Source organism: Danio aesculapii, chromosome 4, assembly GCF_903798145.1.
Source record: "Danio aesculapii chromosome 4, fDanAes4.1, whole genome shotgun sequence".
Taxonomy (NCBI): Eukaryota; Metazoa; Chordata; class Actinopteri; order Cypriniformes; family Danionidae; genus Danio; species Danio aesculapii.
Genome location: NC_079438.1, coordinates 14,279,779 through 14,301,811, shown reverse-complemented (window position 1 = coordinate 14,301,811; position 22,033 = coordinate 14,279,779). Strand labels below are relative to the sequence as shown.

The window sequence follows — 22,033 nt, the reverse complement described above, 5'->3', positions numbered from 1 at the left end:
ATTGGACACAATGGTCTTCAGTATTTTGTTGCTTATAAGTTCTATCAGCTCATTTTGGGTTTGCTGACCAAGATAATGTGTGCGTGTGCTTTTGTCCTTGATTCTTGACAAATGATTTTCCATCACAGGATCAAATAGCGCAAGAAGCTCGACCTCCTTGAGAAAATTCCCATTATTTGAATCATAAAGATGTTCTGAAGAGCCCCTAAAAGCAAGATTTCGTGATGCCAGAGATATTGTGATGCTGACTAACCGTGTGAGGACATCTCGCCATCTTTTCCTCTCTGCCTCTAAAAGAGTCAGTTCTTGATGATCTATTGTCTTCTTATTCTTTAAGCGGATCTCAAGTTCCCTCCATTTCAGCATGGATTGTGTGTGGTCTATGCTATTGTCGTGACTCCTTAGAGTCTTGCTGAGGTTGGACCAGTCACTGAAACCCTCCCTTGACAGGTTTGTGTCTTTTGAACTGAAGAGTTTACAGGCAAAGCAAAAAACACAGTTTTTGTTCTTTGAATACATGAGCCAGCTTTTTAAAAACTTTTCTCCATTTGAGAGTACACGGTAGAATTGCATACAATTAAATCCTCGTCCATCTTTGTCTTTTGGGAAAGAAAAATCTGAATCTACTTTATATGGTCCTCTCTTTACAATTTCAAGACGATCCAAATCTGTAAGATGAGATGGCCAGAGAGAAGGATCAGCTGGAAGAGCACTTGTAGGAGACACCACATTAGTTTCAACTTCTTTATGCACTGGTGATCTCCCTGTGTTCACAGAACTTCTGCCGGAGTGTAGACTGACAGTTGTGGCCACTGCACCTGTACCTGCATAGCTGGTGGAAGGACAGTCACCAGTGCTGCATCCTGGTTCTGCATCTGTGCAACTACTGGATACCTCTGGATTAGTGTTGGATGATGCCACCTCGTCATTTTTTGTGACATATTTTAGCATTGAACCTGCATGTACAATGCAGAAGTATTAGTAATAAAAAACAATTAAAAAAAACACACTTTCAAGGCAATGGGCTAGTCGAGCACTCTTCATAATGTTCCTTAACTACAAAAAAATTTAAATTTAACTTGCACTATAATCTATGGAAAAAAAACACTTTCAGTGTCAGTATAAATCCAAGACATTTACCAGTTTTTCTAAGAAGGAATGAGTGATTTTGAGTTATACAGTCAGAAATGTGAGATAAAAAGTCACAACTCATAGTTATAAAGTCACAATTATAATATTAGATAATATATTAGATATATAATTATTATTATAATAATCTATTTAATAATAGATTATATATATATTAGACTTTATATCTCACAATTCTGAGAAATAAAGTCGCAATTGCATGATATAAAATCAGAATTGAGGGTTTTAAAGATGTTTGAGTGTGTTATGGAGACTAATTCTTTTTAACTAAGGCATTTGGTCTAAAAGGAATTATAAAGCACTAAACAGACCATCTGAAACTAAGCTGTAGGTTGTGTGATTCCTTCAAAAGGCTAAAATTAATTCTATAATATTTATCCATTATCCAATGCTTGTGCCGCTTTTTACAACCTCAGGCCATTTATGCCCCAACTGTGCTGCGTTCAATGTTGCCCACATTCAGCAGAAAGAGTCAACGATTTGCCACCATGCGTAGTCGTGACCGAGAGGTTAAGGCGATGGACTTGAAATCCATTGGGGTCTTCCCACGCAGGTTCAAACCCTGCCGACTACGGAACAGCCAGCTGCTTTTGCTTTTTGTCTCTGTGAGAGGAACTGTGGCTTTTGTGACGTTTGGTTGCGGGCCTGCGTGTTTAATCCCATATTAAATAATTCAAGTCCAGCGACTAGTCGCAATTTAGCTTTTTTTGTAGTCCCTACACTCTGATGTTGCCTAGAGAAACGTTCAATAAATCGACAGCAACATCTTGTACGGCTCATCAAGATTGGGATTTGATAGTTTTTTTCCAAGTCGCCCAGTCCTTTTTGGCTGTCCCTTTGTGGCACATTTTCCCCACTCCATCTGCTTCTGGAGAGTTGCTTTATGCACAGCTCTTTTCAAGACTGATGCTAGCACAGTTCCAAAAGGCCCAGGCGAAATATGCTTTAAGCCATGCTTTTGGACCATGGCTTTGGTAACACCTAATGACTTCAAGGTCTTTCACGGTGCAGCTCGGCAGTGGCATGGCACAGCTCTGAAACGCCGTTTCCTGGAGGACGCCTGCATCTGTTTTTTTTAAGAGGACGCAGGTCTGTGCTGTGATGAGAAAGTGTTGTTAGCCGGCAAGGGGCTTGCAGAGGTCCAACTCCGCAAACAGGTGCTTCAGCAGACAGGAGCCCGGATAGCTCAGTCGGTAGAGCATCAGACTTTTAATCTGAGAGTCCAGGGTTCAAGTCCCTGTTTGGGCGAAGGCCTGTCTATTTGTCAGAGACCTCGTTGTTCTTTTCATATCACTTAGTGGCTGTCCATTGTGGTGTGGCGTGTGAGAGCACGTTGCTCTGAATTCAGATCATCAGCTTGTGTGGAAAGAGTGCCCATGAAGTTAGCTGAGTTTGTTAGATTAGAGAGCTATGCTGTCCCTGCTTCCCAGAGATTGTACGGAAAAGTTGCACTAGAGCTAGTGCACCTTCCTCTACCCCTGTTGACCCTGTGCTTGGTTGCCACCTCAGCAGGAGAGAGAAAGCAGACGTCTGTAGTCGTGGCCGAGTGGTTAAGGCGATGGACTAGAAATCCATTGGGTTTTCCCCGCGCAGGTTGGAATCCTGCCGACTACGTTGTTTTGCACGTCCACTTATGTTGTTGTTCTCTTTTCTTTCAAGCCTCCTATACGTAATTGGAATCCTCTTCTGCAACTCACAAACAAGCCCCTGTCACTTAGTGACCAGGCAGCTGTGGGTGAGCGACAGTGGTTTGCCGCGACCGTACAGTCATCCGTACTCTGTGTTGTGGCCAGAGAAATTCCAGTTTGAATCACTGTCACAAACCAGTGTCCCTTAGTGTCCAGGCAGCTGCAAAGCTTATCGGTGAGCGAGCGGTGTGCCGTGATCGTATAGTGGTCAGTACTCTGTGTTGTGGCCGCAGCAACCCCGGTTCGAATCCGGGTCACGGCAGCGTGTTCCTGTTACTGCGAGCAATGCTTGTGCCGCTTTTTACAACCTCAGGCCATTTATGCCCCAACTGTGCTGCGTTCAATGTTGCCCACATTCAGCAGAAAAAGTCAACGAGCTGCCACCATGCGTAGTCGTGGCCGAGAGGTTAAGGCGATGGACTTGAAATCCATTGGGGTCTCCCCGTGCAGGTTCGAACCCTGCCGACTACGGAACAGCCAGCTGCATTTGCTTTTTGTCTCTGTGAGAGGAACTGTGGCTTTTGTGACGTTTGGTTGCGGGCCTGCGTGTTTAATCCCATATTGAATACTTCAAGTCCAGCGACTAGTCGCAATTTAGCTTTTTTTGTAGTCCCTACACTCTGATGTTGCCTAGAGAAACGTTCAATAAATCGACAGCAACATCTTGTACGGCTCATCAAGATTGGGATTTGATAGTTTTTTTCCAAGTCGCCCAGTCCTTTTTGGCTGTCCCTTTGTGGCACATTTTCCCCACTCCATCTGCTTCTGGAGAGTTGCTTTATGCACAGCTCTTTTCAAGACTGATGCTAGCACAGTTCCAAAAGGCCCAGGCGAAATGTGCTTTTGGCCATGCTTTTGGACCATGGCTTTGGTAACACCTAATGACTTCAAGGTCTTTCACGGTGCAGCTCAGCAGTGGCATGGCACAGCTCTGAAACGCCGTTTCCTGGAGGACGCCTGCATCTGTTTTTTTTAAGAGGACGCAGGTCTGTGCTGTGATGAGAAAGTATTGTCGGGGGGTAAGGGAAATCTTGACTTCAAGTACCTCGTGGCTTTCAACTACTGGTCTCTTATTAGGTGGATGATGATGAAATGCAAACAAGAAAATAGCTGCAGTGATTTTAAGTTAATGAGAGTGGCCTTGTTTGGAATTTGAAACTCAAGACCAGTCACACCCTACGCCAGAACCATACCCCAGGACCAATGAGACACGAATGTGGATGATTGCACAAAGAAAATGTTTGACCATTAGTTGCACACATCTTTTTTGATGGAATGCAAACTGGCATCGAGATCCTAAAGTGCAGTTTTCCATGCGTTGGCATCTTGTTGAAGGCATACAAAAGATCCATGACAAATGATTGACGAAATGGCCCAGTGGCCTAATGGATAAGGCATCAACCTCCGGGACTTAGGATTGTTGGTTCAATACCCATCTGGGTTGTCTTTGAAGGTCTCACTTCAATTTGGGAGCAATGTTTGGTGGATGAAACACGGTAGCTGTGAAAACCTTCTTGAGATGTGTGTGCATGTCATTAACTTTCTGCATTGCCATGCATATTACCTATTATGACTAAAAGGGTAACGAGATACCTAACGCGAAAGGCCATTTTGAATCCTGCATGGTGCCTACAGAGAAGAGACTGTGTACAAAGACAAAAATGGTGCTTACATATAAAGCTGGTGGGTTGTTCAAGATCCATAAACAAATCTAACAACCGAATCATTGCCGCTCCTTTTTTTTGTCTGTATAATTGTACATGTTACACTGATTTAGATCAGAAGTCCACTAACTGTTCATTCACTAAAGTCACAGCAAAAGCTGCTACAATTAACATAGAAACACCAAGGATAGCACAGCACCGCTGCTTTTTCTATGACTGTCGCAGGGCTCATCCGGGATTTGAACCCAGGACCTCTCGCACCCAAAGCGAGAATCATACCCCTAGACCAACGAGCCCTGAAGAAGCAGTCTGGAGTGCCACAAAAATTCTGTCAGACCAATCCAATCTACTCTTTGTTCATGTTGTTTTTGTTCTGTGTGTCAGCAACTCCCTGGAGGCATATTACAGTTCACAGTAAGTATGAAACAGTCCAGTGGCCTAATGGATAAGGCACCAGCCTTCGAAGCTGGGGATTGAGGGTTTAAAGTACCAACTGGGTTGTCTTTGATGCAGTTCCTTTTAAGTTGACTGTGCAAGACAATCCAGTGTTACCTTTAAAAAGCTAGGTTCATACCCTTAGGTCAAAAAGACATAACAATGGAAAACTCCTCAGAGAAGCTGTTTTGTCATTAGGTGTACACATCAGATCGTCTGAATGCAATATGGCATAGGGATCCTAAAGTACTGTTTTCTGAGTAACAAGAACTTCCTGAGCCATACATCAGATATGACAAACACTAGTGTTTACCCATTGACCTAATGGAAAAGGCATCAGCCTTCAAAGCTGGGGATTGTGGGTTCAAGTCCCATCTGGGTTGTCTTTGTTGGGTGACATTTAAGTTGTGTAAAACAATTCTGACTGGTCTTCTCAAAACTTAGACGTGATGATCTGAGGACAATAGTTAGCTTCGAATTCTCAGACTTGCTGCACACTTCAAATAAGATTCATCCAATCTTTATTCCAAGGCAGTCTCCCATCCAAGTACTAACCAGGCCCAAGCCTGCTTTGCTTCCGAGTTCAGATGAGATCAGGCATTGCCTTTTTTTTTTTTTAATTAAAATAATTTCAATTACCTGTATTTTTTTTTTTATTATTAATTAATAAATAAATTTTTTTGCCAAATGAAGGAATTCAAAAAGCTTACAGCACTTGGTATTCCAAGGCGGTCTCCCATCCAAGTACTAACCTGGCCCAACCCTGCTTAGCTTCCGAGTTCAGATGAGATCAGGTATTGCCTTTTTTTTTTTTTTTATTAAAAATTATTTCAGTTACAATTTTACACGGTAAAGCATAATACATCACACATTAAAATATCATTTGGAATCAAAACATTAAAACTGTGGTAAATTCCAGTTCATTTCTTTAAAAACTTGACATGCTTTGTTCGTCAAAATTTTGTGCAGTTCTCTTAAATTTTTCTCGTTTTTATAATATATATACAGTTTTTCCACATATCCTTCCATTTTCCTTCTTAAAATTGCCCATACATCCATCAAAATTTTCTCTTTTTTTGCCACAATTGTCCTTTTCCACATTGCATTCTTCATCAGCATGATACACAGGTTGACAATTTTCTTATTTTCATTTTTCTTATTCCATCCCAACATCAATACTCTGCTCCATTCTGTTTCATTTTCATCCCAGTCTCCAAGTAGTCCTTTAATTAAAACTTTACAATCTTTTAAAAAACTTTCCAATTCTTGACAATATAAAAACGTGTGTAAAAAACCCTCTTCTTCTTTTTGACATACTTTACATATTCCACTTTGTTCCATCCCTATCTTGTTTAAAATGACATCTGAAAATATTGCTTTGTGCCTTATTAAAAATTCTAGACAATCGACTTTAGTTTCTACATACCTTCCTTTCATGTTTCCCCATATTTCATTTGCTTTTACATTGTATTTTTCCATCCAGTATTTGTTTGCTGTTGGTTCTTTAAAAACTTTCTCTCTAAAAAAACAATAAATATTCTTCACAGTACACTCTTTAAAATCGTGTATTTTTTCTCCTAGTTTCACACACACTTCATTTGTTTCTTTTTCTTTTTCAAAATTATCTACGCTTCGTATCCATTCTTTCGGAATTGCCTGTTTACTTATGTCAAGATTTTTCTCAATTTCCCTTCTGTTGTATTCCTCTTTGGCCTCCTCCATTGTGTCTATAACATATTGTTCGGTTAAAAAGCCTTCTTTAAATTCATATAAAATGTCCCTTACTTTTAAAATCCCAACTTCTATCCATTTCTTAAAAAATAAAACCTTCCCTTGACTTAAAATGTTGTTCAAGAAAAGAGGTTGGTTTAAAATGTTTTCCCTTCCATGTGGATTATATTGCACTTTTGTTAAAAAGTTCCCCCACGCGCTTAAAATTTCTCTATAAAATTCAGGTAAGTTTTCTGTCATCCAATCTTTTGTTTTCATCCATAAAATCCCATCTCCCATGTTAAAATGACCACATTTGTTTAAAAAATATTTCATTGTTTTTTTCCACTCTGCTTTGTTTTCTTTTTCTAGATACTTCTTTATTCTTTTCACTCTTAAACTATTTTTCCTTTGTTCTACATCTATTAAACCTAGCCCACCCTTGTCTGTTTCCCCTACAACTGTATTAAAAGCAATCCTTGGTGGCTTACCTCCCCATAAAAATCAGTAAAACATTTTTTCAACCTCTTTTCTATCCACATTGGCATTTCTAAAACATATAAAACATGCCACAACTTAGACTCCATTAAAACATTTATAATCAAAACTTTCCCTTTTAATGTCAGTGTTCTTAGTTTCCAGTAATTTAACCTCCTTTCTATATCTGTTAAAAAACCCTCCCACATCTTATCTCTAGCTGTTCTGGCATCTTTCCCCATTAAAACTCCTAAAATCTTTATTTCTTCTACTTCTTTAAAATTGGTGCAATCTGCTAAATCTGTCTCCTTTCCAAACTTCATATAAACCGTTTTGTCTTCATTTACTTTACTTCCTGATCCTTTACAAAACTGTTGTACTATTTTCATTGCTTCTTTCACGCTCTCTTTTCCTTTTACTATTAATGTAGTGTCATCTGCATATTGAAACATTTTATTTACTTTATTTACTTCAATTTCGATTCCTTTTATTTTTTCTTCTTCACTGATAGCTAGACCCAGGGATTCTGCCACAAGTGAATATAAGAGTGCTGACAGAGGACATCCTTGCCTTATCGATCTTGTTATTTTAAAACATTCTGTTAAAAAGCCATTACATTTAAATTTTGTTAAAATACCCTTATATAAAATCCTGATCCATTTTCTAAAAACTTCTCCAAAACCAAACTTTTTAAGTACTTCGAATAAAAACTGGTGTTCAACTCTGTCAAAAGCTTTTTCGAAATCCAAACTTATGATATATCCTTCCTCTTTTTTGTCCTTCATATATTCTATGATGTCTTTTATGCTCATTGTTATATCTGCTATGTCTCTTCCTTTTATCGCGTAGGCCTGTGTTGTTTGAATTATTTTTGGCATCACTTCTTTTAATCGATTTGCTAAAATTTTAGTTAAAATCTTCAAATCTGTGTTTAACATTGTGATTGGTCTGTAATTTTTTAACAATGTCTTTTCTCCTTTTTTGTGTATTAATTTCATTAATCCCATTCCCATTCTTTCATTTAATTCTTCTTTTTGCAGTATTTCTTTAAAAATTTCAGTTAAAATTGGTATTAAAATTTCTTTAAAACATACGTAAAATTCACTATTTAACCCGTCTATTCCTGGACTTTTCCTTTTGTTCAAGCTTTCTATTGCTTTTCTTATTTCTTCTTCTCTTATTTCTTGGTCACATTCTCTTTTATCCTCTTCATCTATTTTTGTTTTTATCTGTTTTAATAATTTTCCCATTTGTAATTCATCAACTCCCTGTGTTTTAAATAACTCCTCATAGTATGTTTTTATTTCTTTTAAAATGTCTTCATTTCCTTCTATGCTTTCTCCTTTTGCTCCTTGTATTATCTTTATTGTTTCTGCTTTTCCTTTTTGTCTTTCTAAATCAAAGAAGAATTTTGTGCATTTTTCTCCCTCTACTACATATTTTGCTTTGCTTCTTAGTCTAGCTCCTTCATATTTCTTTTCCTCAATTTCTTTCAGTTTTTCCTCCATTTCTTTTATTTTTTGTATGTCTTTTTCATTTTTTTCTAGTTCTTTTTCTAAGATTTCTTTTATTGTTTTTTCTTGGTGTCTTTTATTCTTTTGTATTATTCTACAAAATTGTATTGTAGTTTTTTTAATCAGATATTTGACATTTTCCCACCATAGTCTTTTGTCTTCATTATATATTTGGTTTCCTTTTTCCTTTTCTATTATTCCTTTTATTTTTTTAACATAGTCTTCATTTTTTAAAATGTCACTATTTAATGTCCACACCCCTGGGCCTCTTTGTATTTCTTCTGTATTAAAATTAAACAATAAAAATTTATGGTCACTTAAAACAGTTTCATCGTACTTTATTTTTTCTATATAAATTTCTATATTTCTTGTGCATAACACATAGTCTATTCTCGATTGAGTTACAAAATTCCCTACTATTTGTCTTCTAGAAAACTCCTTTTTCTTCCCGTTTCTCTCTCTCCAAATGTCTATCATTCCTTTTTCCTCCATTAGTGATTTTAGTTCTTTTCTTCCTGTGTCTGATTTAAAAACCATACCTTCTGTTATGTCCTGTCTGCTAAAAACAGTGTTAAAATCCCCACATACTATTATTTGTTTATAGTCGTTTAAAAACCTTCTCAATATGTTAAAAAAGCTTTTCTTTTCACTCTCTTCATTGGGTGCATGCACGTTAACTAAAATGATATCTTTCCCTTCATATTTTATTTCTAAAATCATACATTTTCCTTGTTTGTCTTTATATATTACTTTACTCATTTGTAGTGCATTCTTTCTTAATAAAATTGCTACTCCTCTCCCAGCTTTCCCATCTCCATTACTATAATAAAAGTCCCCATCCCATTCTTTTTTATATACATCCATCACCTCATTTTTCCAATTTGTTTCTTGTAAAATAATTATTTCTTCTCTTTTACACTTTTCTTTTACATTTTGGAATTTTCTTAAGTCCATTAAACCTCTTGCATTAAAAGACACACAATTTAAAACCATTAAAAGAAGGAAAAAGGAAATAAAAGCCGTCATCTCAGTCCTCTTCTTCTCCCAAACCTCTCAAAGAATCATATCTGTTGTGGCTTTTCAGTTGTCCTTTTTTCAAACCTTTTTTTCTAGCAGTTTCTATTTTTGATAAAGCTTTTGCCGATTGTCTTGTTTGTCTTTTCTCAATTTTGTCTTTTTCTACTTCCTCTTCATGTTTTCCAGTCTCTCTGTCTGCTCCCTTGTTTTGTTCTTTAAGATCTTCCTTTTCTATTACATCCAACACGTTTTTGAAGCTAGACGTTATGTCCATTGGTGTCCATGCTGCCTCCTCTTCATGCTCTATTTGTTGACTGTCTGTTTCTGTTTCTTTTTCCTTTTCTTCGTTTGTTTTCTCCTCATCCAATGTTATTTCTTCTGTTGTAGTTTGTATTGTTTGTGCCGTTGTTTGTTCCTCTTCATAACTTTCCCTTTCACTGTTTCCTTCATGCATTTGCCCACTCACCTGGATCTCATCCTCCTCCTCCTCTTCCTCCATCCAACATTCACACTTATTTATATAATTCTGGCAGTCCGGGCACTTAATGGCATCGCAGTCTCGGGCAAAATGTCCCCTTTCCTCACATTTATAGCATTTAAAGTCTGGGCAATCTTTGACCATATGGTCCGGGCTCATGCACAGCCTACAAGTCTTAACCTGGTGGCTGTGCATCACCCTAAAATATTGCTGACCTTCTGCCGTTTCCAGCCTTGTGCTGTAAGGTAGAGATATCACTTCTCTGGGGAATCTCACTTTGATAAATCGTGTTCCACCTTCTATTTCTGTGTCCGGATAAAGCCTTCTTTTAATTTTTGTTATGGGAAATACTCCCCAGCCTTCTAATTTATCTAAAATTAATTGATCATCCAGGTAAGCGGGCAAATGCATGAAGGAAACCACATAGTCTCTATTTTGTAGCATTTTCACTTCACAGGTTTCTCCTTTTATAATTAGTCCATCCATCAGTTTATCGCATTTTCTAACGTTAGTTCATATTCTTTGTCCTGTCTCGGCCTTCTCGCAAGAATTTTTCCAAGTCCACACTTTTCAGTTACTGCATTAATTATTTCCAAAACTCTCACCTCTTTAACTTTGTCCACATTTAGAACCACCGTTGCTTCCTTCATGTACCTTTTTCCACTTCTTTCTTGTTGCCTCTCCTGTTGTTGGTTTTCTTGTCTTTCTTTGTTTGCCATGTTTCTTCCTCCTTCCCGTCCAACGTTGTTTTCCAGTTGTCCTTCCCCTCTTAATCCAGTGCTGTGTTTCTCCAGTCCGTCCTGAGATGTTTTCCCCTCGTGCTTCTTCAAACAAATCTGTGCTGTTACTTTGTGAGTCCATTTTCTCTCAAAAAAAAAAAGTGCTAACCACCTTCCAGCAAGCACACGTGCTGCTGTCAGGTGGTTTAAAAACAAAAAAATCAAAAAATGCCCACTATCACCAAAGAAAAACTATTAAATAAACTCAAAATAAACCAAAACAAAGGGAGAGCCTTTCTCTCCCGTCTGCAGCCTCACACTTCCTGTTTCACTCTAGCTCCCTCTAGCGTGCTCAGGGTGGTATGGCCGTAAGCCTGCTAACGTAACGTAAGAGTGCTAACCATTACACCATGGAACCTTAAGATGATATAGAGCTGCTGCTCGACATGAAGATGATGAATTAAAAAAATGGCCTTGCAGGAAAGTAGCAGAAGGTCCATCCAAGGCAAGGCCAATGTGCATTGATTTCTGAGTAACTCGTCATTCGGCATGCAGGGCTCCTCACACATTTACTGGAGCAGGACTAGGTAGGGCCTTCAAAAGAAAAGCACGCTATTCTAAGCAATTTGACGACTAAATGGCAGGCAGGGCAAAGAAGCCACCACAGAACAGATGTGATCTTATTTTTTCTTTTTTGACCACGTCTAAAATGTTCAATTTGGCTTGTGAAAAGGGGAATTAACTCAAATGGTAGAGCACCCGCTTAGCATGCTAGAGTTAGCTGGATCGATGTCCGCATTCTCCACTTGTGTTTTCATGCCTTTCACAGTGGCTTTTATTGCAAAGCTGGTTGCACCAGGAGGGTTTAGAGCGAATTTCCTTACGTCAGCTTTGCCGGTTCTGTGTAGTACTAATCATTGCAATCCTTCAGAAGCCCTATCAAGTCACAGTTTTCTTTTATTCGATGGCGCGTCTGCAGTGGGAAATCGAAGCACTAAATATATAGCAGAGTGCTGTCGATTAGCCCATAGGAATCATCACCAGAAGCGATGTGACCACCTGGGAGAAAGATAGCGTTTTGGTCAAATGGAAGCAGGTGGACTTGAGGGTGAAGCAGCTGGACTTGAGGGTCCTAGAAAACCCATAGTAACTGTTATTCTCTGGCCTTCAAGGGAATAGAATGCTATTTTAGCTTTTTTGTGCGGTGCTGGCAAAAAAAAAAACAGGTCCCATCTAGATTTGAATTTAGATCGCTGGATGCAGAGTGCTATCCATTACATTATGGAACCTCAAGATGGTGTAGAGCTGCTGCCCGAGATGAAGATGATGAATTAAAAAACTGGCTTTGCAGGAAAGTAGCGGAAGGTCCATCCAAGGCAAGGCCAATGTGCATTGATTTCTGAGTAACTCGTCATTCGGCATGCAGGGCTCCTCACACATTTACTGGAGCATTACTAGGTAGGGCCTTCAAAAGATAAGCACGCTATTCTAGGCAATTTGACGACTAAATGGCAGGCAGGGCAAAGAAGCCACCACAGAACAGATGTGATCTTATTTTTTCTTTTTCGACCACGTCTAAAATGTTCAATTTTGATTGTGAAAAGGGGAATTAGCTTAAATGGTAGAACGGTCGCTTCGCATGCATGAGAGAGGTAGCTGGATCGATGCCCGCATTATCCACTTATGTTTTCATGCCTTTCACAGTGGCTTTTATTGCAAAGCTGGTTGCACCTGGAGGGTTTAGAGCGAATTTCCTTACGTCAGCTTTGCCGGTTCTGTATAGTACTAATCATTGCAATCCTTCAGAAGCCCTATCAAGTCAGTTTTCTTTTATTCGATGGCGCGTCCGCGGTGGGAAATCAAAGCACTAAATATATAGCAGAGTGCTGTCGATTAGGCCATAGGAATCATCACCAGAAGCGATGTGACCACCTGGGAGAAAGATAGCGTTTTGGTCAAATGGAAGCAGGTGGACTTAAGGGTGAAGCGGCTAGGCTTTTTGGCTGACTTTCATTCTACTGACCCTGTGCCCAAAAACAGAAAACAGCAACATTGCTTTGCCAAAACCTGGGATCGAACCAGGGACCTTTAGATCTTCAGTCTAACGCTCTCCCAACTGAGCTATTTCGGCTGCCATGACACAGCTTTCCTGCAGCAGGGATGTCTGTGAGACCAAGCTGAGCCCTTAAGTGCATCTGAGGCATAAGAGAGTAAAGATTTGGCCAGTACGGGTATCGAACCCGCGACCTTGGCGTTATTAGCACCACGCTCTAACCAACTGAGCTAACCAGCCGTTTTCTTGCCAGTGTGCTGGAAAACCCAGAGTTTGTGTCATTCTTTGGCCTTCAAGGGAACAGGATGCTATTTTAACTTTTTTTGTGCGGTGCTGGCAAAATAAAAACAGGTCCCACCGAGATTTGAACTCGGATCACTGGATTCAGAGTCCAGAGTGCTAACCATTACACCATGGAACCTTAAGATGATATAGAGCTGCTGCCCGACATGAAGATGATGAAGTAAAAAAATGGCCTTGCAGGAAAGTAGCAGAAGGTCCATCCAAGGCAAGGCCAATGTGCATTGATTTCTGAGTAACTCGTCATTCGGCATGCAGGGCTCCTCACACATTTACTGGAGCAGGACTAGGTAGGGCCTTCAAAAGAAAAGCACGCTATTCTAGGCAATTTGACGACTAAATGGCAGGCAGGGCAAAGAAGCCACCACAGAACAGATGTGATCTTATTTTTTCTTTTTTGACCACGTCTAAAATGTTCAATTTGGCTTGTGAAAAGGGGAATTAGCTCAAATGGTAGAGCGCTCGCTTAGCATGTGAGAGGTAGCGGGATCGATGCCCGCATTCTCCACTTGTGTTTTCATGCCTTTCACAGTGGCTTTTATTGCAAAGCTGGTTGCACCTGGAGGGTTTAGAGCGAATTTCCTTACGTCAGCTTTGCCGGTTCTGTGTAGTACTAATCATTGCAATCCTTCAGAAGCCCTATCAAGTCACAGTTTTCTTTTATTCGATGGCGCGTCTGCAGTGGGAAATCAAAGCACTAAATATATAGCAGAGTGCTGTCGATTAGCCCATAGGAATCATCACCAGAAGCGATGTGACCACCTGGGAGAAAGATAGCGTTTTGGTCAAATGGAAGCAGGTGGACTTGAGGGTGAAGCAGCTGGACTTGAGGGTCCTAGAAAACCCATAGTAACTGTTATTCTCTGGCCTTCAAGGGAATGGAATGCTATTTTAGCTTTTTTGTGCGGTGCTGGCAAAAAAAAAAAAACAGGTCCCATCTAGATTTGAATTTTGATCGCTGGATGCAGAGTGCTATCCATTACATTATGGAACCTCAAGATGGTGTTGAGCTGCTGCCCGAGATGAAGATGATGAATTAAAAAACTGGCCTTGCAGGAAAGTAGCAGAAGGTCCATCCAAGGCAAGGCCAATGTGCATTGATTTCTGAGTAACTCGTCATTCGGCATGCAGGGCTCCTCACACATTTACTGGAGCATTACTAGGTAGGGCCTTCAAAAGAAAAGCATGCCATTCTAGGCAATTTGACGACTAAATGGCAGGCAGGGCAAAGAAGCCACCACAGAACAGATGTGATCTTATTTTTTCTTTTTCGACCACGTCTAAAATGTTCAATTTTGATTGTGAAAAGGGGAATTAGCTTAAATGGTAGAACGGTCGCTTCGCATGCATGAGAGAGGTAGCTGGATCGATGCCCGCATTATCCACTTCTGTTTTCATGCCTTTCACACTGGCTTTTATTGCAAAGCTGGTTGCACCTGGAGGGTTTAGAGCGAATTTCCTTACGTCAGCTTTGCCGGTTCTGTATAGTACTAATCATTGCAATCCTTCAGAAGCCCAATCAAGTCACAGTTTTCTTTTATTCGATGGCGCGTCCGCAGTGGGAAATCAAAGCACTAAATATATAGCAGAGTGCTGTCGATTAGGCCATAGGAATCATCACCAGAAGCGATGTGACCACCTGGGAGAAAGATAACGTTTTGGTCAAATGGAAGCAGGTGGACTTAAGGGTGAAGCGGCTAGGCTTTTTGGGTGACTTTCATTCAACTGACCCTGTGCCCAAAAACAGAAAACAACAACATTGCTTTGCCGAAACCTGGGATCGAACCAGGGACCTTTAGATCTTCAGTCTAACGCTCTCCCAACTGAGCTATTTCGGCTGCCATGACACAGCTTTCCTGCAGCAGGGATGTCTGTGAGACCAAGCTGAGCCCTTAAGTGCATCTGAGAGTAAAGATTTGGCCAGTAGGGGTATCGAACCCGCGACCTTGGCGTTATTAGCACCTTGCTCTAACCAACTGAGATAACCGGCCGTTTTCTTGCCAGTGTGCTGGAAAACCCAGAGTTAGTGTCATTCTTTGGCCTTCAAGGGAACAGGATGCTATTTTAACTTTTTTTGTGCGGTGCTGGCAAAATAAAAACAGGTCCCACCGAGATTTGAACTCGGATCACTGGATTCAGAGTCCAGAGTGCTAACCATTACACCATGGAACCTTAAGATGATATAGAGCTGCTGCTCGACATGAAGATGATGAATTAAAAAAATGGCCTTGCAGGAAAGTAGCAGAAGGTCCATCCAAGGCAAGGCCAATGTGCATTGATTTCTGAGTAACTCGTCCTTCGGCATGCAGGGCTCCTCACACATTTACTGGAGCAGGACTAGGTAGGGCCTTCAAAAGAAAAGCACGCTATTCTAAGCAATTTGACGACTAAATGGCAGGCAGGGCAAAGAAGCCACCACAGAACAGATGTGATCTTATTTTTTCTTTTTTGACCACGTCTAAAATGTTCAATTTGGCTTGTGAAAAGGAGAATTAACTCAAATGGTAGAGCGCCCGCTTAGCATGCTAGAGTTAGCTGGATCGATGTCCGCATTCTCCACTTGTGTTTTCATGCCTTTCACAGTGGCTTTTATTGCAAAGCTGGTTGCACCAGGAGGGTTTAGAGCGAATTTCCTTACGTCAGCTTTGCCGGTTCTGTGTAGTACTAATCATTGCAATCCTTCAGAAGCCCTATCAAGTCACAGTTTTCTTTTATTCGATGGCGCGTCTGCAGTGGGAAATCGAAGCACTAAATATATAGCAGAGTGCTGTCGATTAGCCCATAGGAATCATCACCAGAAGCGATGTGACCACCTGGGAGAAAGATAGCGTTTTGGTCAAATGGAAGCAGGTGGACTTGAGGGTGAAGCAGCTGGACTTGAGGGTCCTAGAAAACCCATAGTAACTGTTATTCTCTGGCCTTCAAGGGAATGGAATGCTATTTTAGCTTTTTTGTGCGGTGCTGGCAAAAAAAAAAAAAAAAACAGGTCCCATCTAGATTTGAATTTAGATCGCTGGATGCAGAGTGCTATCCATTACATTATGGAACCTCAAGATGGTGTTGAGCTGCTGCCCGAGATGAAGATGATGAATTAAAAAACTGGCCTTGCAGGAAAGTAGCAGAAGGTCCATCCAAGGCAAGGCCAATGTGCATTGATTTCTGAGTAACTCGTCATTCGGCATGCAGGGCTCCTCACACATTTACTGGAGCATTACTAGGTAGGGCCTTCAAAAGAAAAGCACGCTATTCTAAGCAATTTGACGACTAAATGGCAGGCAGGGCAAAGAAGCCACCACAGAACAGATGTGATCTTATTTTTTCTTTTTTGACCACGTCTAAAATGTTCAATTTGGCTTGTGAAAAGGGGAATTAGCTCAAATGGTAGAGCGCTCGCTTAGCATGCGAGAGGTAGCAGGATCGATGCCCGCATTCTCCACTTGTGTTTTCATGCCTTTCACAGTGGCTTTTATTGCAAAGCTGGTTGCACCTGGAGGGTTTAGAGCGAATTTCCTTACGTCAGCTTTGCCGGTTCTGTGTAGTACTAATCATTGCAATCCTTCAGAAGCCCTATCAAGTCACAGTTTTCTTTCATTCGATGGCGCGTCCGCAGTGGGAAATCAAAGCACTAAATATATAGCAGAGTGCTGTCGATTAGCCCATAGGAATCATCACCAGAAGCGATGTGACCACCTGGGAGAAAGATAGCGTTTTGGTCAAATGGAAGCAGGTGTACTTGAGGGTGAAGCAGCTGGACTTGAGGGTCCTAGAAAACCCATAGTAACTGTTATTCTCTGACCTTTAAGGGAATAGAATGCTATTTTAGCTTTTTTTGTGCGGTGCTGGCAAAAAAAACAGGTCCCACCTAGATTTGAACTTAGATCGCTGGATGCAGAGTGCTATCCATTACACTATTGAACCTCAAGACGGTGTAGAGCTGCTGCCCGAGATGAAGAGGATGAATTAAAAAACTGGTCTTGCAGGAAAGTAGCAGAAGGTCCATCCAAGGCGGAGCCAATTTGCATTGATTTCTGAGTAACTCGTCATTCGGCATGCAGGGCTTCTCACACATTTACTGGAGCATTACTAGGTAGGACCTTCAAAAGAAAAGCACGCTATTCTAGGCAATTTGACGACTAATGGTGTTACCTGGATGTGGGACAAATACAAATGAATGTATTTTATATAATTATTTTTTTATTTTATTTTTGATGTTTGAAAAGTCACTTGCTGTTGGTAGCAATACAATATGAGTTCTAACAGATAAACAATACAACAAACAAACAAAAAATAAATAAAATAAAAGTATACAAATAGATTATGGGCAATTATAAAAATCAACCATTACTCTAAACCATTCAAATTATACATTTATGCAAACAAACAAGCTGTACACTTTTACGTTTTATTTCTTACTTTTTTCATTTATTAAAATGTCAATCCATCTATCTATTTTAATTCAACTCCCATCTGTTTAGTTGGATGCAAAAAAAAAAGAGAAAGGGGTACCCTTGAAGTAGACACATGTTGAATGTATGTCTGTGCATTTTATGAGTTCAACAGAGTCTATCTCTCTTTCTTTTATGATGTTTGTTGCTGTTATCCCTGCTTCTGTGTCTTTTTCACCTGAGCAACCTATTTTATTCTGTGTCCATTGCCTTTTTGTGGCAGCTGGAACTGGTGCCTCTTCCTTTAAGTACATTTCATTTTTATCCTTTAAAAAGAAGCAGGTTAGTGTTATTGTTAGTGTGATTGGTAAACAATGTGTTTTCTGCAATATTAGAGTAAATTTAATTAGTAAATTATTATAAACATTTATTAAACATTTGAAATAAAATAAGATATAAATGCAAAATTGAAATTAGATAATACATTGCTGCCAATAATGTATAGATCTATATTATACAAGTATAATGATTACAATATTTTAAGCAGGGCTCCGAACCGGTTCAAGAAACGGCAACGAAAAACGGAAACAAATGACATTTTTCAGGAACAAAAACGAAAAAAAGATAAACTTTAATTGTTCTGAACAGAAACGTTTACAGTTAACCGGTTAATAACGTTATTTTGTCATTCTCTTTATTATATGAATTTGGGAGACTAAAAGCATTCATTTAAAGCTTGTGTACAAATGTGACGGTGACACATACTACGTGAAGTGAATTTTCATAAACTAATTTGAGAGGAGCACGTGATATGATTGAGCACGTCTGGCCACTCATCTGTAATCAGTAATAATCCAATCAGAGGGATCCTAGTTTACTATAAATGGATCATTTTCTCCCTAATGTTTTATCTTTGTTTGGAAGAATGCTTCCCGCTACAAATGCTCCAGCATTTAACCTAGGCTTCAGCATTGTTTAAACCTTTCAACGTGGAAGAACAAACAAACAAACAGCAACAACAACAACTCCAGCCAGAACCCCGCTCTCCCCAAAACTTCAGCCGCCGCCTCGCCAGCTATCAAGCCTGAATTACAGCAAGACGGCCCACCAGCTCTTCCAACTTCTACTCCTACTGCCCCACTCAACGCAAGCCACACCTTCCATTAAACTCAAGACGCCGGTGATCCAAGCCATTTCTATGAAGCCTGACTCTCACTGATATCCTAGAGGTCTACTTTCGGTAACGTACATGCTTTAAGCGGAAGCTTCGCTACATAACTACACTCTAACAAAGACTAAACATTTTATAAAAGTTTTGAAAGACGAGACCAGCGTGAATCAAATGATTTCAATAAAGAACTCACCTCTCAACCTCCCGCCTGTCCACAGATCCATAACTTTCTGACTGCAGAAGTAATTCGATTGCAACTGACCAAGCAATCTTTTCCACAAACATTAGTCCACAACATATTCATATGTTGATAAACGTCCATGGAAGGATGCACTGTTTTCAGTCAAACCAGCTGCTGGAGGGCGTGCAGCAGAATAGTCTTTCAAGCACAAACACTATAGCGATTTTGCTTGACAAAACGGCCGCCGACCTTTTGCACTCTGACGGATACTCCAAGGAGCCAAAAGGAGAAATGTCACCATCCAATGAGCTTTCCAAACTTTAGATGACCCCGCCTTATCTCTTGACAGTTTCATGAATGGACTGAGTGCTAAGACTTTGTGAATGAATCCGGCCAGATACGCTCGAGATTTTTCAATCACGTTAAGATTCCGAACATGATGATATTTATCTTGGACTTAGTAAAAGCCCATGACAAACAGTACATTCACACAGTTCCTACTAAGGTGACATCGTTTTTTGAAGTTAAAGGTTTGATGTTGGCAGTTGATTATTTACATTTTATTTATATAAAAAAAATAAATAAAAAATAAAAATTATAATAATAAATAATAACCCCTCTGCCACATCTAATCTGATAGCCATGGAACCAACGAAAAGAGTATTACCCAGCCAGTGAAAAACATTCAACACAAAGCATTGAAGCTCTTTTGCAACATGCCAATAGCTACTCTTATATCAATACACATGAGTGCTATAGTCATGCTTATAATGGCAAGTCAGTGGGATGAGAAACAGCGAAGAAACAACTTCCTGCTTGACTGCTACGAACAAAGAGGACATTTCTGGCAGTAGAATAACGTTTCATCCACTGACTCTGTTAGATACATTTTGCTTTTAAACAAACTACTATAACACTAAGGGATTAAACTCCACTTCACCATACTATAACCTCACCTGCTCTTCAAGAGGTACTTCCAGGACCACCAGCCAAGACCTGGCCCATATCCTCAGCTCTTCATTCATCTGCCACCCTGCAGGGGGACGAATGTCCACTTCTACAACCCTTGCACATTGTGACATCTAAGCTATTGTAACATGTATTAACAAAGGCGCTTCCATTCACAGTTGCCCACGCTCTTACGAAGTGACCTTGCACGAATATCAGCTAAAACATTTAATTATGTCTGCTGTACATGTACCATGTCGTGACCATTTAATCTCTAATTCTTTCTTGTTTTCTCATTTTAGAGGTCATGGCTACCAGCTCCAGAAACTACCCTTATTCAACCCATCACACTCTACATCCATTTGCAAATGTATTCACACTCTTCACAAAGATGCATTTCCCCTCATACAGCCCACACACTTTAGGCCATATTCACACTAGCCCCTTTTGCCTCATACAGCCCACACACTTTAGGCCATATTCACACTAGCCCCTTTTGCCTCATACAGCCCACACACCTTAGGCCATATTCAAACTAGCCCCTTTTGCCTCATACAGCCCACACACTTTAGGCCATATTCACACTAGCCCCTTTTGCCTCATACAGCCCACACACTTTAGGCCATATTCACACTAGCCCCTTTTGCCACATACAGCCCACATACTTGAGGCCATATTCACACTAGCCCCTTTTTTCCTCATACAGCCCACACATTTGAGGCCATATTCACACTAGCCCCTTTTTGCCTCATACAGCCCACACACTTGAGGCCATATTCACACTAGCCCTTTTTTGGTTTTTGAAAAGTCTGAATTAACATAATTTCAATCCCACATTCCATCCCATCATAGCTGATCTAACTAGGCAGGAGGAGGAAGCTCTGCCTTCTTTATTAAGAAGCCCCCCCCCCCCCCCATTCACCCATTTCAAACACTATTCGCTTCTTACACCTCAAGAGAACAATACCACATCACGGAAGCCCAGCTGATCTTCTCCAAATGACCTCCACCCTCATGCATTTCTAGCCCTCTTCTCCTCTTTTCTTCCTTTAATTTCCCTCCAAACTCAAACTATCCCATACTTCCATTTACTCTTTTCACCACAGCTCTGACCCATTTAGAGGTCACCCAAGTGTCAATTGATGTAGCAGCAATGCTCTAAACAAGTCATATACACTTACACTTCAAATACCACTATCGTCACACTCCCAACCCCCCATGAATACAGTAATAGATGCTTCTGCAGGAGCACATATTGTCTCTATACTGACCCACCGCACCTCTGCAGCAGCAGAGACGCTCAGCTGAGCTACACCCCCTCCCCCCCCCCCCCCCCCCCCCCCCCCGCCTACAGCGCAACTGCAGTGACATTCTAACCGACCCCTCATTCACTCACCTCTACATATCACTAACAACAGTATTTTTCATTCTTACTGGAACATGCATAACCATCCAATGCTCACTACCACTGCATCTCGGCAACTGCAGAGACACTCCACCCAGTTTCGTTCACCAATAACACCATGGCACTGTCACTCTAGCTAAGCTCCTCTTTTACTCATCTCTACATATCACTACTGACAGTATTTTTATTCTTACAGGAATATGCATAACCATACAATACTGACTACCAATGCACCTTTGCAACAGCAGAGATGATTCAAGTAACATTCACCCATAGCACTACTGCACTGGCACTCTTGCTAAGCCCCTCTTTTACTTCATCTCTACATATCACTACTGACTCTCACCTCACCTCTACTTATCACTAATGACAATAAATTTTTTTTACAGGAACATGCATAACTATACAATACTGACTACCACTGCATCTTTGCAACAGCAGAGATGCTTCATGTTACATTCGCCCATAGCACTACTGCACTGGCATTCTAGCTGAGCCCCTCTGTTACTTCATCTCTACATATCGTTACTGACAATATTTAGCACTCATAAGGCTCCAATGCTGACTACCACTGCACCTCTGCAACAGCAGAGACGCTCCGCCGAGCCTTATTTTCCCTCTGCCTTCCCCCTGCCTCCTCCCCTCTCCCCCTCCCCATTTATAGTTGACAATTGCCCAGTAACACTATTCCGAATTTAGAGATGATTCATAGCATTCTCCGCCTCTCAGACTCCCACTC

The 22,033-nt window shown here is 40.4% G+C and overlaps 1 protein-coding gene and 9 non-coding genes across 10 annotated transcripts in view; 3 read left to right on the top strand and 7 right to left on the bottom strand.

Annotated features, from left to right (window-relative positions):
• Window positions 1-22,033, bottom strand: part of LOC130222707 (gastrula zinc finger protein XlCGF57.1-like) — a 42,328-nt gene that overhangs the window by 2,736 nt on the left and 17,559 nt on the right. Inside the window, exon 4 of the mRNA XM_056455235.1 lies at window positions 825-956. Within this exon, the coding sequence (XP_056311210.1) occupies window positions 825-956 (132 nt within the window). The remainder of the gene's footprint in view (window positions 1-824; window positions 957-22,033) is intronic.
• On the top strand, window positions 2,325-2,397 carry trnak-uuu (transfer RNA lysine (anticodon UUU)). The gene has a single exon. It is a non-coding gene; the product is annotated as a tRNA-Lys (tRNA).
• trnah-gug (transfer RNA histidin (anticodon GUG)) lies at window positions 3,028-3,099 on the top strand. The gene has a single exon. It is a non-coding gene; the product is annotated as a tRNA-His (tRNA).
• Window positions 3,227-3,308, top strand: trnas-uga (transfer RNA serine (anticodon UGA)). The gene has a single exon. It is a non-coding gene; the product is annotated as a tRNA-Ser (tRNA).
• Window positions 4,726-4,797, bottom strand: trnap-ugg (transfer RNA proline (anticodon UGG)). The gene has a single exon. It is a non-coding gene; the product is annotated as a tRNA-Pro (tRNA).
• Window positions 12,910-12,982, bottom strand: trnaf-gaa (transfer RNA phenylalanine (anticodon GAA)). The gene has a single exon. It is a non-coding gene; the product is annotated as a tRNA-Phe (tRNA).
• trnai-aau (transfer RNA isoleucine (anticodon AAU)) lies at window positions 13,071-13,144 on the bottom strand. The gene has a single exon. It is a non-coding gene; the product is annotated as a tRNA-Ile (tRNA).
• On the bottom strand, window positions 13,254-13,325 carry trnaq-cug (transfer RNA glutamine (anticodon CUG)). The gene has a single exon. It is a non-coding gene; the product is annotated as a tRNA-Gln (tRNA).
• Window positions 14,970-15,042, bottom strand: trnaf-gaa (transfer RNA phenylalanine (anticodon GAA)). Its single transcript has one exon. It is a non-coding gene; the product is annotated as a tRNA-Phe (tRNA).
• trnaq-cug (transfer RNA glutamine (anticodon CUG)) lies at window positions 15,305-15,376 on the bottom strand. Its single transcript has one exon. It is a non-coding gene; the product is annotated as a tRNA-Gln (tRNA).